The sequence below is a fragment of the Aspergillus foveolatus genome (assembly GCF_047715535.1).
Source record: "Aspergillus foveolatus strain CBS 279.81 unplaced genomic scaffold BDW70scaffold_1, whole genome shotgun sequence".
Taxonomy (NCBI): domain Eukaryota; kingdom Fungi; phylum Ascomycota; class Eurotiomycetes; order Eurotiales; family Aspergillaceae; genus Aspergillus; species Aspergillus foveolatus.
This window is the reverse complement of record NW_027396065.1, coordinates 424,399-437,966: the sequence shown is the minus strand read 5'-3', so window position 1 is coordinate 437,966 and position 13,568 is coordinate 424,399. Positions and strand designations below refer to the sequence as shown.

Here is a 13,568-nt window from a genome sequence, read left to right as displayed (position 1 = left end):
TCTCAGGCATATACAGTCCGATTATTAACTTCTTTTTCATTCCCCATCCATGTCTGACTCTAGAATAAGAACCAACGTGTTTTATACATGACATGGAACACTGTGGTGTCGCATACTAGCCTACGACTCTAACTCTAGGGCTACATTGCTTAAGCACCTGGTATTCTACTTCCTTCCATTGGTTGTCTTCTTCATTTTTGACACCGCTGCACTTGGCACAACGGTCTCCTTCAAAAAGCGAGGCGAGGCTGACCTACCAACTCGAAACAAGCGCATCATACCCACGGTGAAGGAAGCCAAGATCGCAAGATAGGTAGTCACCCACTTTGCTCTCAGCTTCACCGTGCAGTTGCTGTTAAAAGGATTTCTGTATAGAATGGCCGGACTGAGACTAGCGTGCTAGTTACGCTGAGCATTCCTATGCTCTGGAAAACCACAACCAGCCCCTCTGGGATTTCAGCAGAGAAGCAAGTGCGCACCAATCCATCAAATTCGCTCCAGTCAGTGACAACCTAATAAACTTTCCTCTTATATATCTCATCTTTGCACCATTCACCGCTTCAATATGCACTTAGAACTCATCGTCTTCGCCTACTTGGTCGAATGCCACAAGAGCTGGTACCATGCCTCCGCACACCCTCCCGCTAACAGCCCACTACAATCACTCCGCCGCCTATCTGCTCTCCACATTACTCGCCATACCTCTCCGCTATTGCTCCGCTTCCACGTGATTATATTTCTCTTCTACACCGTAATATCTCGCTCGAGAGAACATTCATCTTTTCCAGATCCTACATAGTGCCCTAGGTTTTGCTGGTTGCTGCTGCGCCCCGTGCGGGCTGACACCTTGCCATTGTGGCAAGTTGTTTTTAGACGCTGGAGCATTATTGATATCCTTGCGGAACCAGGCATTACGGGGATAATGCGGCCGCGCGTGGAGGCAGCAATGCGAAAGGTAAGGAATGCGGCGCTCCCAGTTGCCCTGATCTGGACATTGGTGGATAAGCTGAATATGCGTATTGGGACATTCGCGGTATGGATTTTGCTTTTGTGTACTTTTGACTTTGCTCTTTCTGTGCGCTGGTGCAATTTGCGTCTATATTATGCAGATGGCGACCTGGGTCGCCTCTGTACAGCGTCTGGATATATAGAATATGATGACCATGTTCTGATATGTCGTGCCGATAAACAAACCTATATTCCGTAGAAATCTAGCGTTGCGTAGAGTGTCGGGTCTCTATGTGCATAGGGCAGTAAGTCGATGGTTCTGAAGGCAAGAACACGCAAGGGAGAGATCGGTTTCCATCTGAACCTGGAACTTGACCTGGAGATTGAGAAAAGAGTATCATACTAAACATGTAGTAACTTCCAGCCATCTTTTTTTAGAGACACGTAACAGCTGGAAAAGGTGATCATGAATTTTTTTCTTTTTTCTGCTCACACGGCTCATTGGACACGAGTGCAAACCAGCCACGCTGGGAGAAACCTGTCCGCGAAAATATACACACAATCGACTGGAGGTCTTTCCGAAATGGCAGTGTTCCCCAAGCAATGACGGATCCTCCAAATCGAGATACAATTTTCCGTCAGCTGTCTCCCCGTGCTGCGAGAATTGCACCTCCCCGTGCGGAGAAGCGCTGATTTGCATCTAGCCGCCCCTCACATAATTCCTCCTACCGAACCCGCGGCCACCGCGTCGCACGTCTACCACTTCATCTCGTGGGGCTTGTCGCCGTTTCGGAGGCTGAAGGTGGCGGCGAGGTAGCTGCCGAGGAAAGCTTCCTTCTTGATGCTGGCCAAGATGGACTGGTCCACGGCCTTCTGGTCACTGGCGCGGGCGCTCGCGACAACCTTCTTCTGTAGATGATAGCAAAGTTAGTTAATTAGTTAACTAGACTCAAGAGCAGACATTGACCGCTCAACGTTCCATTTGTCCGTCCATCCAAAGCGGTTTAGGATAACGTACCTCAGGCTTCTCTCCCTGCTTGAAGAAAGCCTCCTCGGTCTTCTTCTCGTTCTTCTTCTCCTTGGTGAAGTAGCCGGGGGCAGAAACCTTCTCGATGGTCTGGCTGTCAACACCGCTGATGTCGATGCGCGTGCTGGTGGCAATGACGTAGCGAGCGTTCACCCGTCGGAGGGGGACACCGTTGATCTTGAAGGGACCGGTAACGAGGAGGACACCCTGGTCGAGGTGCTTGAGGAGGACAACGCGCTTGCCACGGAAGCGACCGGCGAGGAGGATGAGGACGGTACCGGGCTGGAGGCTCTCCCTGAGCTTGGTGGGACGGATAGCCTTGCGGACCTGTTCAACAAGCGAAAAACCATGTCAGAATCCTGATCCCATAGCGATTCCAAATATGCAAATTGTTCTCGTCATGAATGCCGGAGAATGCGGTTTCATTATGATTCATGTTCCGTCTAGTATCCCCAATCCATCATTTGCCGCCTAGTCCATTGACGCGGCGCAACCATCCCAATCGTCCATATGAAACCGCATCCTCCATTCCTTCCGACGATTGCATTCGTATCTGCACGGGGTGTACTGACTTTCTTGGGCTGCGACTCGTCATCAACAGGATACCATTTCTGGGCCTTCTGGGACGGCACAAGCCTCTGAGCCTTTCCAAACTGCTTCGTCGTGCCAACGTCCGACATTTTGGCTGCTGATGACGAAGAAGACCTGAAAAGAAGTAGGGGGGTGGTTGTCGACGGCGGGTGGTTGTTGAGATTGGTGTGTGACGGTCGACTCACTGTCCAAAGGCGGAGTGGTGAGGTTTGTGGGAACGCAAGCCCTATCAGTTAGCCGAAAGGCGCTAGTGCCGATTCGGGATCCTACTGATAGGGGTCGCCACTTTAGCCTGAGGCATTTAGTACGGCTACTCGCAAAAGCAAAACGCGCAGTTGGTCTCGAGCTCCCCGAGCCAACACACTTCCGCTTCTGAGACCTGGACTCTGGAGCTTCCGAGCTGACGTATCTTCCTCACGCTTGCTGCTTCAACCACACCACGTCGCCGACGTGGACTTAGATACTTGCAATAATCCAAACACTAGGAAATCATCTTCTCTTCATATATATTTCTTCTTTGTCCATCGCGAGAATGTCTATAACGCCAATTATCACATTCAAGGCGGGTATCTGTGACCTCGAGGTGAGTTTGTCAATGCGTCAACACCATGGCCTCTAAGCTCATATAACTAACTACAAGTCTTTCACTTGTAGAACCAGTCCTCGGGTGTCCATGCCAAACCTCAGCCGACACCCGGATACCTCTACCTCTATTCCGAAGATGAATTGATTCATTTTTGCTGGCGCCCTCGAAGTGCTCCCCACACAGAACCTGAGTTGGACTTGGTGATGGTTCCTTCTGATGCGACATTTACGCCCTACCGCGCAGACAGCAAACCTACAAATGGCCGAATTTACGTCCTCAAATTCTCATCAAGTTCCCAGCGGTATCTGTTCTGGCTTCAATCCAAATCTCAACATGAGAATGCCGATCCGGCTTTCTGGAGTGCAAGGGACCTTAAGCTGGGCTGGATTGTCAACAAGCTTCTGCAAGGCGAAGAGTTTGATGTGGAAAGGGAGATCGCGACTATTCCAAAAGGCCCATCCAATGGTGATGATGATGAAACCATGGAGGATGTTGAAGGCGTGGACCATGACCCAAACCACCCTCACGGAGGTAGTGGCGGCGGTGCAGGACCGGATGCGACTGGGGGAGACGTGAGAGAGGAGGGACAGGAATCGAGAGAGGGCGGAGCAGATGGCGGACGAGCGTAAGTTAGGTACATATCTCAGCAATTTATGTTGCGGGTACCATGTCTTCCGTTCGTGCTTTAAGCCGTGGGAGTAGACCTACCCTTCACAATATGATTTTTACCTTCCGGCTTTATTCAAAGATTGTAAACTGACCCGGAGATTCCCTGACAGGGCTGCCATTGACTCCGACGCCTCGGCTGTGGTACAGAACTTTCTAAGGTCATTCGGAGGAAACCAACCTCAGCAAGCCGAGCAACCTTTCACTACACTGCAAGATCTTCTGTCTCCTTCGACCACGCTGCCTTTCTTGGACGCTTTAAATGTCGAGGGCGTTGATAACCTCTTGAAATTCTTGCCCCAGGAGCTCCTCATCCTAGCGCTGCAGATTGAGGACCAGTTGGCTGCCCAACGACGCCCTGAAACTGCACAAGAAGTTCTAAACGCCCTCAACCCCTCGCAGAAGAGGAACATTCTCAGGAAGGTCCTACGCTCACCGCAATTTACGCAAAGTCTCGCAAGTTTGACCGTGGCTATAAGAGACGGAGGGTTACCAAGCATCAGCGAAGCCCTAAAGATTCCAGTCGAGAATGGGGGCTTCATGCGTCGAGGCGGTGTTCCGCTTGGGGGTGGTGATGCAATGAAGGCGTTTATTCAAGGCGTTCGGGATTATGTCAAGGACTCGACGCAAGGGAATCGCATGGAGACTGATTAATCTATATGAGTTGAGGCCGTTTGTTTGGCAGATTTGTAACTATCCACTTCTGCTCTAGATGATCAAACGGCGGCATGCTTTGTTATTTTTAGGCCTTGGCGCGGAGTTAGTAACAGGCAGCACCGTTAAAGAAATCAAATTAACGCGTTCCTGATGGTAGGGCATGGTGACCCTACTATATACGCAAGAAAAAGTAGTACTCGCAAATGGGACCAGTAATCATCAAAAACAGTTTGTTGATAATCCGAGGCAAGGCAGTCAGTAGTGGGTAATATGTACAGCTGAGGAACAAGAATAGAATCACGGGCAAGACAAGCGTCGCCGGACCGCCGCTCGGCCATACAGATTCAACATCCCGCCAACAAGCCCCGTTTTGGCCGCAGCTGGCTCAGCGGGAATCCGGAGAAGACACCCTAACTGTGCAGACTTCCCATTTTTGCTATTTTGTCTTTCTTTTTCGTTTCGCGTTTGCGTCAGCCGCCTGCGTTTGTTACCTCTTTACTTTTCCTACACCCAGTTCTCGTTTTCCGTACCGTGCCAGCTGCGACACCCCATTCTACGACGTGAGACGTATCGAAGTATCTCCACAGCATTCTCATCGCCGCAGCTTGCGATGTCTGCATTCGGCTAGTCAATCAATTCTGCCCACCATGGCGTCAAACAGCCATGACCGCGGCTCTAGCGACGAGAATGATATCGCCGACTATTCAATCCCCTTACAAGACCTTACCGGCCCGCAGGAGCGAGGACGAAGGTTAAGTAGGGTGGGAAGCCGGTTGTTCTCAGGCCGCTCTTTAACAGAGAGAGGACGGCCTTATGAACGATTATCGGAGGACTCGCCCGTTGAACATGGAGGTCATACCACGAGCTCACACTCTGCCGAGGGCGCAAACCAATTTAACGTTGAAGACCCTGGAGCTTTCGCGGCAGCGATGTCGTCGGTTGGCCTTGGATTGGAAGTCTCTGGATTTCCGCACTCACAACCGAGCGCATTCCACCTAGCCGCACACACCCGAGATGAATCGGAGTCCGACATGGAGTTTGTCCGTATCGATAGCGTCGACCCTCACGAAGCTGAACACTACCTCTCCCCATCCGAAACATACCCAGATACCACTCCATTGACTAGTATCCGACATGTGCAACCCATCAGCGGTGCTTCAATTACCCCCAGCGGTTCGCAAGATCCATCGAATGCGCCCTCCGTTCGGTTCGACGACAGTCAGATGGGGTCACGATTGGGTGATGATTTGCATAATATGGAGAGCGGTTACAGTGGACGGCGCCGTGCGGAGAGTGTCTCGAAAGACGGGGGACGTTCGTTGTCTCCTTCGGTCTCCGGATCAGCACTGCTGCGCGCAAGCTCGATGATGAAGTCAGTCTCTCAACGTGTCGTGAATTTGAGTAACGAGCCGGAGGTGGTAGAGCGGTCTCTTTCAAGAGACTCCCATAAGAGTTCTCGCATGGAGGCTCCTCCCTCACTTCCTTCTCTTACAGACTATGCGCACGATGCGCCGTCCAGTTCTTCGTTGAACGACCAATCTACCAGGGAGAAATGCGTGAATAGCAAAGCTTGGAAAGGGCTGAGCAATCCATTGCGTGGAAAAGCTCTTGGGTTTCTTGGCCCAGATAATGCGCTTAGGATGTGGTTATGTGATATTCTCGTCCATCCGCTCACAGAGCCGTTCATCTTGGTCATCATTGTCGTGCAGACCATTCTCTTAACCATTGAATCAGCGCAATCGGAATGGTCTCATCCAAGGCGGCCATACTGGGGCATGAACCGTATGGATTATCCTTACTTTGTGATCTTCATTATCTACACTGTCGAACTTATTGCGAAGATTTTAGTATCTGGGCTCTTCTTTAATCCAACCGAGTACAGTACAATAGACCGGTCAAAAGGGATCACGACAGCGCTGATGGAAAAGGGTAAAAACCTCATCACACCGCAGCGGCAATTCTCCATAAGGAAATCATCAGCGCAACCGGAACCCCAGCAAGCATCGATCCTACGAACCTTCACAGGCGGGCTAAACCAGCTAGAGCAGCAGCTGGCTGATGACCCTCTTCAGAAGCGCCGTATCCGCCTTGCTCACCGCGCCTTCCTCCGACACTCCTTCAACCGACTGGACTTTGTCGCGGTGCTTGCATATTGGGTGAGCTTCGTCTTAGGCTTAGGGGGCGTCGAGAATACGCACCAGCTCTACGTTTTCCGAATGCTCAGTTGTCTGCGTATCCTGCGTCTTCTCGCGTTGACCAGTGGAACATCTGTAGGCTATCACACCAGCGCCTTGCACCTTATTTACTGACTTGAACCAAGGTTATCCTTCGAAGCTTGAAGAAAGCTGCTCCCTTGTTAGTCCACGTCGCTTTTCTGATAGGATTCTTTTGGCTTTTGTTTGCCATTGTAGGCATCCAGAGTTTCAAGTCGAGTTTCGGGAGAACATGCGTCTGGCTTGGAGAGGAATACGGCGAGCAAAACTTCACCATGAATGATCCGTTCGGGACACTCCAGTTCTGTGGTGGCTGGCTTGATGAAAGAGGCACTCAGAGGCCATGGTATTATTCCGATGGATTGGAAAGCGACTCGAAACCCAAAGGGTTTATCTGTCCTCAGGGATCCATATGTGTCGAAGGAGGCAATCCTTACAATACGACCATGAGTTTCGATGACATCTTGCACTCGCTCGAACTCGTATTTGTCATAATGAGCTCCAACACCTTCACTGATATCCTCTATAACACCACTGACAGCGATTACCTTGTAGCTGCACTTTTCTTCGCCTGCGGCTTTGTGATTTTGAGTTTGTGGATGGTGAATCTGTTGGTTGCTGTTATAACCCACTCTTTCCAGGTCATTCGTGAAGAAAGCAAGCGAAGCGCTTTTGCATCTCAAAAGATTGAGGCAACCGAGGAGGAGGACGAGTCTTCCCGCAAAGTTAGCACGTTGAAGCGCATCTATGACGCGACGTATTGGTTCTGGATTGCCGTCATCATTTTCGACCTTGTTATGCAAGCCCAGAGGAGCTCTAGCATGGGTGATGGTCGGGTCCAGCTCATTGACAATTGCGAGATTGTCGTCACAGTTGCTTTACTCGGCGAGATTTTACTGCGATTCATATCGGATTGGCGCAAATTCCACCAGAGCCGCCGCAACTGGGTCGATTTGGCGCTTGCAATCATCACCTGCATCATTCAAATTCCTGCTATTCGGAACTCGAAACGAACATATGATGTCCTTACTGTCTTTCAAATACTCCGATTCTATCGAGTCGTTCTAGCATTTGCCGTCACAAGGAATCTTATCACGCTCGTTTTTCGCAATGCCGTTGGTTTACTGAACCTGATCCTCTTCGTGTTCCTCATCACGTTCCTCGCCTCTATATTTGCAACGCAACTCTTCCGCAGTCAGATTCCGCGAGAGGATGACGATGGAGGTACGATTGAGATCACTTTCTCTGACCTATACAACTCATTCCTTGGAATGTATATGATACTATCCAGCGAGAACTGGACAGAGATCCTCTACAACGTCACCTCATACACATACAGCTTTAATACGGCCTGGATCTCAGCAACATTTGTGATTTTGTGGTTTATTGTGGCCAACTTTATCGTTCTGAATATGTTCATTGCTGTTATCCAGGAAAGTTTCGACGTATCAGAGGATGAAAAACGACTTCACCAGGTCCGAGCGTTTCTGGAGCAAAAGCAAGTCGGGGGTGCATCTCAAGGAAACCTGTCTCTTTCCAAAATCCTCAAACTCGGACGAGGTTCGGCTCGCTTTAAAGACCCGCTTGACCATGGCCCCGCAGCGCTAGATATGCTCTTGAAGGATGCCGTTGTTCGTGAATTTCTCGACGAAGAGATGCCTGAAAACCAGCGTCGCGAGGAAGCTTCAATGGCAAGAACCGCAACCACAGCAGAAGGGCTCGTTGAGCCTGGAGTATTTTCACGCCTCTGGACTTCGGTCACGTCGTCGGTTATGCGCCGGGAACCTAATCCATTCTATTCCAAGCTGAAAATCTCACGGGCTTATGAAGAGTTGGGCCCTCAGGAGATGGCTCGAGAGGTGGTTTCGGCGGAGCAGCAAAGAAAGCGAGAGCAGCGAGAGTACTTAATACGCCATCCTACGTACAACACGTCCTTATTCTTGTTCAAGCCGGATAACCCGGTTCGAAGGCTTTGTCAGCGCATGGTAGGACCGGGTCGGGGGTCTCAGCGCGTGGAAGGTGTCGACCCATATAAACCCGTCTGGTATACCTTTACTGCTGTTGTTTATGCTGCTATAGTGGCAATGGTTATCCTCGCTTGCATAACCACCCCGATCTATCAGGCTGTCAACTTCCAAACTGACAGAGACTGGTTCACATACACCGATCTAGGCTTCGCCATCCTGTTCTCCATAGAAGCACTCATCAAGGTGATCGCCGATGGTTTCTTCTGGACGCCCAATGCGTACTTCCGTGGCTCATGGGGCTTCATTGACGGGATTGTTTTGGTTACCCTCTGGATAAATGTGTTAAGTGCGTTGAGTTCGGAGCGCGGTGTTTCTCGGGCGATCGGGGCGTTCAAAGCTCTGAGAGCGCTAAGGCTGCTTAACTTCAGCGATAGCGCCAAAAACACATTTCACTCCGTCATAATCGTCGGAGGATGGAAAGTTATTGCTGTGAGTTTTTCGCCAACTTCCCACCTTTTCCTGTACTAACTGCTCTCAGGCTGCCTTGGTTTCGATGAGTTTTCTGATTCCGTTTGCAATCTATGGAGTAACATTATTCAATGGCCAATTGATGGAATGCAATGATGACGGGATAGCGGGAAGCTTGGACGCTTGTGTTGGCGAGTTTATGAGCTCACCATTTAATTGGGACGTTCTGGCCCCTCGGGCTGTATCGAATCCTTATTACGACTTCGACAATTTCGGGGACTCCTTGTTCATTCTCTTCCAGATTGTCTCTCAAGAAGGCTGGACGGCGGTTCAGTCCAGCGTTATGAGCATAACAGGCCTTGGACGGCAGCCAGAAACCTTCGCCGCACCAGAAAATGGGCTGTTTTTCGTAGTGTTTAACTTACTCGGCGCCGTCTTTGTTCTGACGCTGTTCACGTCTGTGTTCATGCGCAACTACACGGAGCAAACTGGGGTTGCCTTTCTGACAGCAGAGCAGCGTTCTTGGCTTGAATTGAGGAAATTGCTCAGACAAGTTTCGCCCTCCAAGCGGAGGTCCAGTGAGAAAAGCACGTCCTGGAAGCAGTGGGCTTATCGAGTGGCCTACAAAAAGCATGGTCGCTGGGCAAAATGTGTTACCACGGTCCTTGTGCTTCACCTCATACTGCTGGTCATTGAATATTACCCGGAGAACTATCTTTGGAACTTGGTTCGAGATGGCTTATTCTTCTTATTCAACTTCGTCTACATTGCGAATGTGCTCCTCCGTCTGGTTGGACTGGGTTGGCACCGATTCAGTACAAGCTCCTGGGATATGTATGCCTTGCTTGTCGTTCCCAGCACTGTCATTACGTCCGTCCTGAACTTCACGTCATATGAGCAGCGGAAGACGATTGAGGTGTTGAACAAGCTTTTCCTTGTTGCTATTACACTCCTTCTCATCCCCCGCAACAACCAACTGGACCAACTTTTCAAGACTGCCGCGGCTAGTTTCACGTCCATTGGAAACCTACTGGCGACTTGGTTTGTTATGTTCCTGGTCTACGCCATTGCGATGAACCAGGCTTTTGGCCTTACCAAGTTTGGCGGAAACGAAAACGGAAACATCAATTTCAGAGACATCCCAAGGGCTTTGATCCTGCTTTTCCGGACGAGTTGCGGCGAGGGTTGGAACGAACTCATGGAAGATTTCGCAACGATGGAACCACCGCTATGTACCGCCGTCACCGACGGGTTCTTCGGGAACGACTGCGGAAGCAAGGGCTGGGCCCGAGCATTGTTTATCTCGTGGAACATCATCAGCATGTACATTTTCGTTTCCCTATTTGTCTCGTTGATCTTCGAGAGTTTCTCCTACGTCTATCAGCGAAGCAGTGGTCTTTATGTAATCAGCCGCGAAGAACTCCGCCGTTTCAAGCAGGCGTGGGCTGAATTCGACCCGGAAGGCACAGGCTACATTACCAAGGAGCAGTTTCCACGGCTGTTAAGGGTACGTGGGCCAAGCAGTGTTCTACTAACGCGAAGCTAACGAGTGGCAGGAACTTACGGGTATATTCGAAGTGCGCATATACCAAGGTGATTTTATGGTCCCGCGCATCCTCGACGAATGTAGAGTCGACAAGCGCGACTCGCTTCTGGCACACAGAAGAGTCGTCGAGGGAGTTGACCTTGACAAGCTCGCCAAGATCATTCGCAAAATCCCTGTCAATACTGTTAGGGAACGACGAAAGCGACTTAACGAGCTCTACGAAGAAGTCCTCGTGTCTGCGGACCCGAGGTACGGCATTACGTTCCACTCATGTCTCATGATCCTCGCACATTATAATGTGATCAGCGACAGCAAGAGTCTCAGACTCGAAGAGTTCCTACGACGCCGGGCGAAGTTACAGCGTGTGGAGGAAGCAGTCCGTCGCAACACAGTAATCGGCTTCTTCAAAACACTCACAGCGGCTCGAGAGTTCCGAAGAAAGATCGAGCACAAGAGATCTGCTAGGATGACTTTTGTGCCTCAGTTTAACGTGCCTGAAATCTATGTGGATGACGAACTTCAGGAAGACCAACAGTCCCAGGAGGGCCCACTGGTGTCGGCGCGCAGCAGCGGGGCGGAACCATCGATGCTTTCGCCCACATCGACGGGTCGTGGCGAAGCTGGACCGTCGCAGCTCCCTCGAATCAACACAAATGTTGGGGAGCGAATGAATTCTGAAGCCAGCTCGCCGTCGGAATGGTCTAACATTAGTATCTCCCTGTCACCCGGCCGCGAACGAGCGCACACAACCAGTTCATATGATCCGCCAAGTTTCTCGGATGGAGCGTCGGCGACCTCTGAGCACTCGCGCCACCACAGCGCGATGGCAGTGCAAGATGTGATGCAGTCACTAGGCGATTCTGCATGGGGTGAGAGTATCCGTCGCAGTTTCACGCAGCGACGACCAAGGGAACGACCAAGGGACGAGACATAAATAACGCGCCGCTGAAGTGAGACGAAACGAGCGATGATACGACGAACCCTCGACTACTGATGGTCGTCAACTTGATGCTATATATTCTATACGGCTTTCTATGTACTTTAGACTATGGTTGGCCTAAATACCTGATGTTCTTGATTTTGTTGATTTTCACATTGAGACTTCACGTTGTTTGCGAATATTTTGCCTTAAATGCATAGCAATGGCGTGTTGGAGTCCTTATCTAGACAACCTAGTTTGTTTATCTTTTGCTAAGTCCCATGTTTCTTCTCTTGTCACCCCTTGCTTCGTTCTATCATTGGTAGGTAACCTTGAACCTTAGAAGGTGGGAGCAGAGCACCGTATGCGGAAGCTGATCCCAATCCGCAACCCCGTCTTCGTCTTCTGCTCAACCTCCAATTTCTCTTCTCGATTTCTACTCCGTCGCTGTTTTCATAAACTACCAGCTTGCATTCTTGAGGAAGCAAATGACATCGCTCATCATGTCATAAAATCTCGTTTTCCTACTTGCTCCCTGGCGCGAATCTACCTTCTACTAGACTGGGCGTGCCTTGCCGAAAATTGAGCCTGTCATGGACACCTAATCCGTGCCTTCGAAACCCTTGTCCATCAACTGGGCGATCTTAAATAGTCTTACACTCGCTCACTCACTCCTTACCAGCCTGTCTTTTGATCCTTCAATCTGCTACGTTGGTCGCCTCCTCGAAGCGTTGGTCTTGATCCTTGCTAATCTGACAGACACGGCTCCTTGTTTCAACCCGTGTCGACTTTATACTCCGAGTTTCACAACAGCCATCCTTCTGACCTTTCCTGCAAATCGTTTGTTGTCTGAAGTTCTTCCCCTCTTAGCTGGAACGTGAAGTCGGCACAAAACTCCAGTCTATGCGGGGCATCGATCTTTGAGCGACTGCGATACGAGGATTACGAGCTGAGCAACATATATTGTGATCTATCTACTGGAGGTCCAACCCAACTCGTTCAAGTTTAATCACGCAGACAAAACAATCAATCGACGCGCGGTCTACCAGCATCAGGTCCATTTCTTCCACATTGAGATGCGTCCAAATCAACCTTCGACACCGAGCCTCTCGCTCGTATACACTTCCTTCCAGCCGCATGCTGAAGTGAATACGAACAATCATAACACCAACGACATTGAATACTACTCACCAAGCTCACCATCGTCTCCGACCAGCCTACTAAGCTCCACGACCGCGATCACAAGTACCAGCTACACCTTTTCCTCATCACCAAATTCACCATCACTATCGGCAGTCCAACCTCAACATATTCGCAAACCCCACTTGATATCTGATAAACTGAACATCAGCCACAGTCACGGCGGTGCGGGATCTGAAACAAGTACAGGAACGACCATAATACTCCGCCGCCGCCCCTCTAACATCGATATTCTTCTTCAGCAAGAACATTCTCGGGCGTCGATCGATGCAATCGAGCGACAGGGCCTAGAACTCCTAGAACCGCGTCCCGTGGATTTTGATCCCGTCAGTCCCGTCGGAATCAGCCCTCTTGGCGTGGTACAGCCACAGTCGCGGCCAACTGTCACACAGGCCCGGCTTCCGATCCAGTCTCCTGTTAGTAATGCTGGTGTTGGGAACGATGGCGGACATGGTGTTGATAAGTATACCCGACCTCAGGAACGGCTAGATGTCACGGTGCAGATGGACGGGCTGATCTCGCACTCGCAACCGCGGTTTGTGATGGGTGGAATATTTGAGACGATGGAAGGGAGAGGGTAGACATCTACTGCTTTGGTCCGATTACGAACACCTTGCTTATGGTTTGTCGCCGATGTATAGTTGTTGGTGCTCAATTTTTCAACCTTATTTTGACTTCGGACTGTTTGAAACAAGGAAAAGTTTATCAATATGCGGGAGTTATGAGGAGTACGGCATAACGATTGAGTACTAGAGGTTACTCCAGGTTTTTCATCCTTTT

General features: G+C 50.3%; 5 protein-coding genes across 5 annotated transcripts; 4 read left to right on the top strand and 1 right to left on the bottom strand.

Moving 5' to 3' along the window:
• The first annotated feature begins 466 nt into the window (after positions 1-466).
• On the top strand, positions 467-1,297 carry BDW70DRAFT_125669 (uncharacterized protein). Its single transcript, XM_073734924.1, has one exon. It carries the CDS (start codon positions 923-925, stop codon positions 1,205-1,207), a length of 285 nt encoding a protein of 94 aa, XP_073601064.1. The 5' UTR covers positions 467-922; the 3' UTR covers positions 1,208-1,297.
• Positions 1,298-2,752, bottom strand: BDW70DRAFT_125668 (60S ribosomal protein eL6). Its single transcript, XM_073734923.1, has 3 exons — positions 2,548-2,752; positions 1,967-2,302; positions 1,298-1,857 (listed from the first exon to the last, which is right to left on the bottom strand). The coding sequence occupies exons 1-3, from the start codon at positions 2,653-2,655 to the stop codon at positions 1,705-1,707; spliced, it is 597 nt and encodes a 198-aa protein (XP_073601063.1). The 5' UTR covers positions 2,656-2,752; the 3' UTR covers positions 1,298-1,704.
• A 186-nt stretch (positions 2,753-2,938) lies between these two features.
• On the top strand, positions 2,939-4,665 carry BDW70DRAFT_1906 (uncharacterized protein). The gene is made up of 3 exons (XM_073743474.1): positions 2,939-3,149; positions 3,221-3,777; positions 3,932-4,665. Exons 1-3 carry the CDS (start codon positions 3,099-3,101, stop codon positions 4,470-4,472), a joined length of 1,149 nt encoding a protein of 382 aa, XP_073601062.1. The 5' UTR covers positions 2,939-3,098; the 3' UTR covers positions 4,473-4,665.
• Positions 4,666-4,842: 177 nt separating this feature from the next.
• cch1 (calcium channel protein CCH1) lies at positions 4,843-11,966 on the top strand. Its single transcript, XM_073734922.1, has 4 exons — positions 4,843-6,745; positions 6,796-9,144; positions 9,194-10,630; positions 10,680-11,966. The coding sequence occupies exons 1-4, from the start codon at positions 5,123-5,125 to the stop codon at positions 11,601-11,603; spliced, it is 6,333 nt and encodes a 2,110-aa protein (XP_073601061.1). The 5' UTR covers positions 4,843-5,122; the 3' UTR covers positions 11,604-11,966.
• A 698-nt stretch (positions 11,967-12,664) lies between these two features.
• On the top strand, positions 12,665-13,369 carry BDW70DRAFT_154938 (uncharacterized protein; the record flags this gene model as incomplete). The annotated part of the gene is made up of 1 exon (XM_073739944.1): positions 12,665-13,369. The coding sequence occupies one exon, from the start codon at positions 12,665-12,667 to the stop codon at positions 13,367-13,369; it is 705 nt and encodes a 234-aa protein (XP_073601060.1).
• Between the last annotated feature and the right edge of the window lie 199 nt (positions 13,370-13,568).

What these genes read in the sequence shown, in the direction of transcription:
- BDW70DRAFT_125669 (XM_073734924.1), top strand. Translation starts at nt 923, where the DNA reads ATGCGGCCGCGCGTGGAGGCAGCAATGCGAAAGGTAAGGAATGCGGCG.
- BDW70DRAFT_125668 (XM_073734923.1), bottom strand. Translation starts at nt 2,655, where the DNA reads ATGTCGGACGTTGGCACGACGAAGCAGTTTGGAAAGGCTCAGAGGCTT. An exon ending in ACGAGTCGCAGCCCAAGAAA is followed by an intron (nt 2,303 to 2,547) that starts GTCAGTACACCC and finishes CTTGTTGAACAG; the next exon opens with GTCCGCAAGGCTATCCGTCC. An exon ending in AGCAGGGAGAGAAGCCTGAG is followed by an intron (nt 1,858 to 1,966) that starts GTACGTTATCCT and finishes TATCATCTACAG; the next exon opens with AAGAAGGTTGTCGCGAGCGC.
- BDW70DRAFT_1906 (XM_073743474.1), top strand. Translation starts at nt 3,099, where the DNA reads ATGTCTATAACGCCAATTATCACATTCAAGGCGGGTATCTGTGACCTC. An exon ending in CGGGTATCTGTGACCTCGAG is followed by an intron (nt 3,150 to 3,220) that starts GTGAGTTTGTCA and finishes TTTCACTTGTAG; the next exon opens with AACCAGTCCTCGGGTGTCCA. An exon ending in GGAGCAGATGGCGGACGAGC is followed by an intron (nt 3,778 to 3,931) that starts GTAAGTTAGGTA and finishes ATTCCCTGACAG; the next exon opens with GGCTGCCATTGACTCCGACG.
- cch1 (XM_073734922.1), top strand. Translation starts at nt 5,123, where the DNA reads ATGGCGTCAAACAGCCATGACCGCGGCTCTAGCGACGAGAATGATATC. An exon ending in GAGGATGGAAAGTTATTGCT is followed by an intron (nt 9,145 to 9,193) that starts GTGAGTTTTTCG and finishes AACTGCTCTCAG; the next exon opens with GCTGCCTTGGTTTCGATGAG. An exon ending in AGTTTCCACGGCTGTTAAGG is followed by an intron (nt 10,631 to 10,679) that starts GTACGTGGGCCA and finishes AACGAGTGGCAG; the next exon opens with GAACTTACGGGTATATTCGA.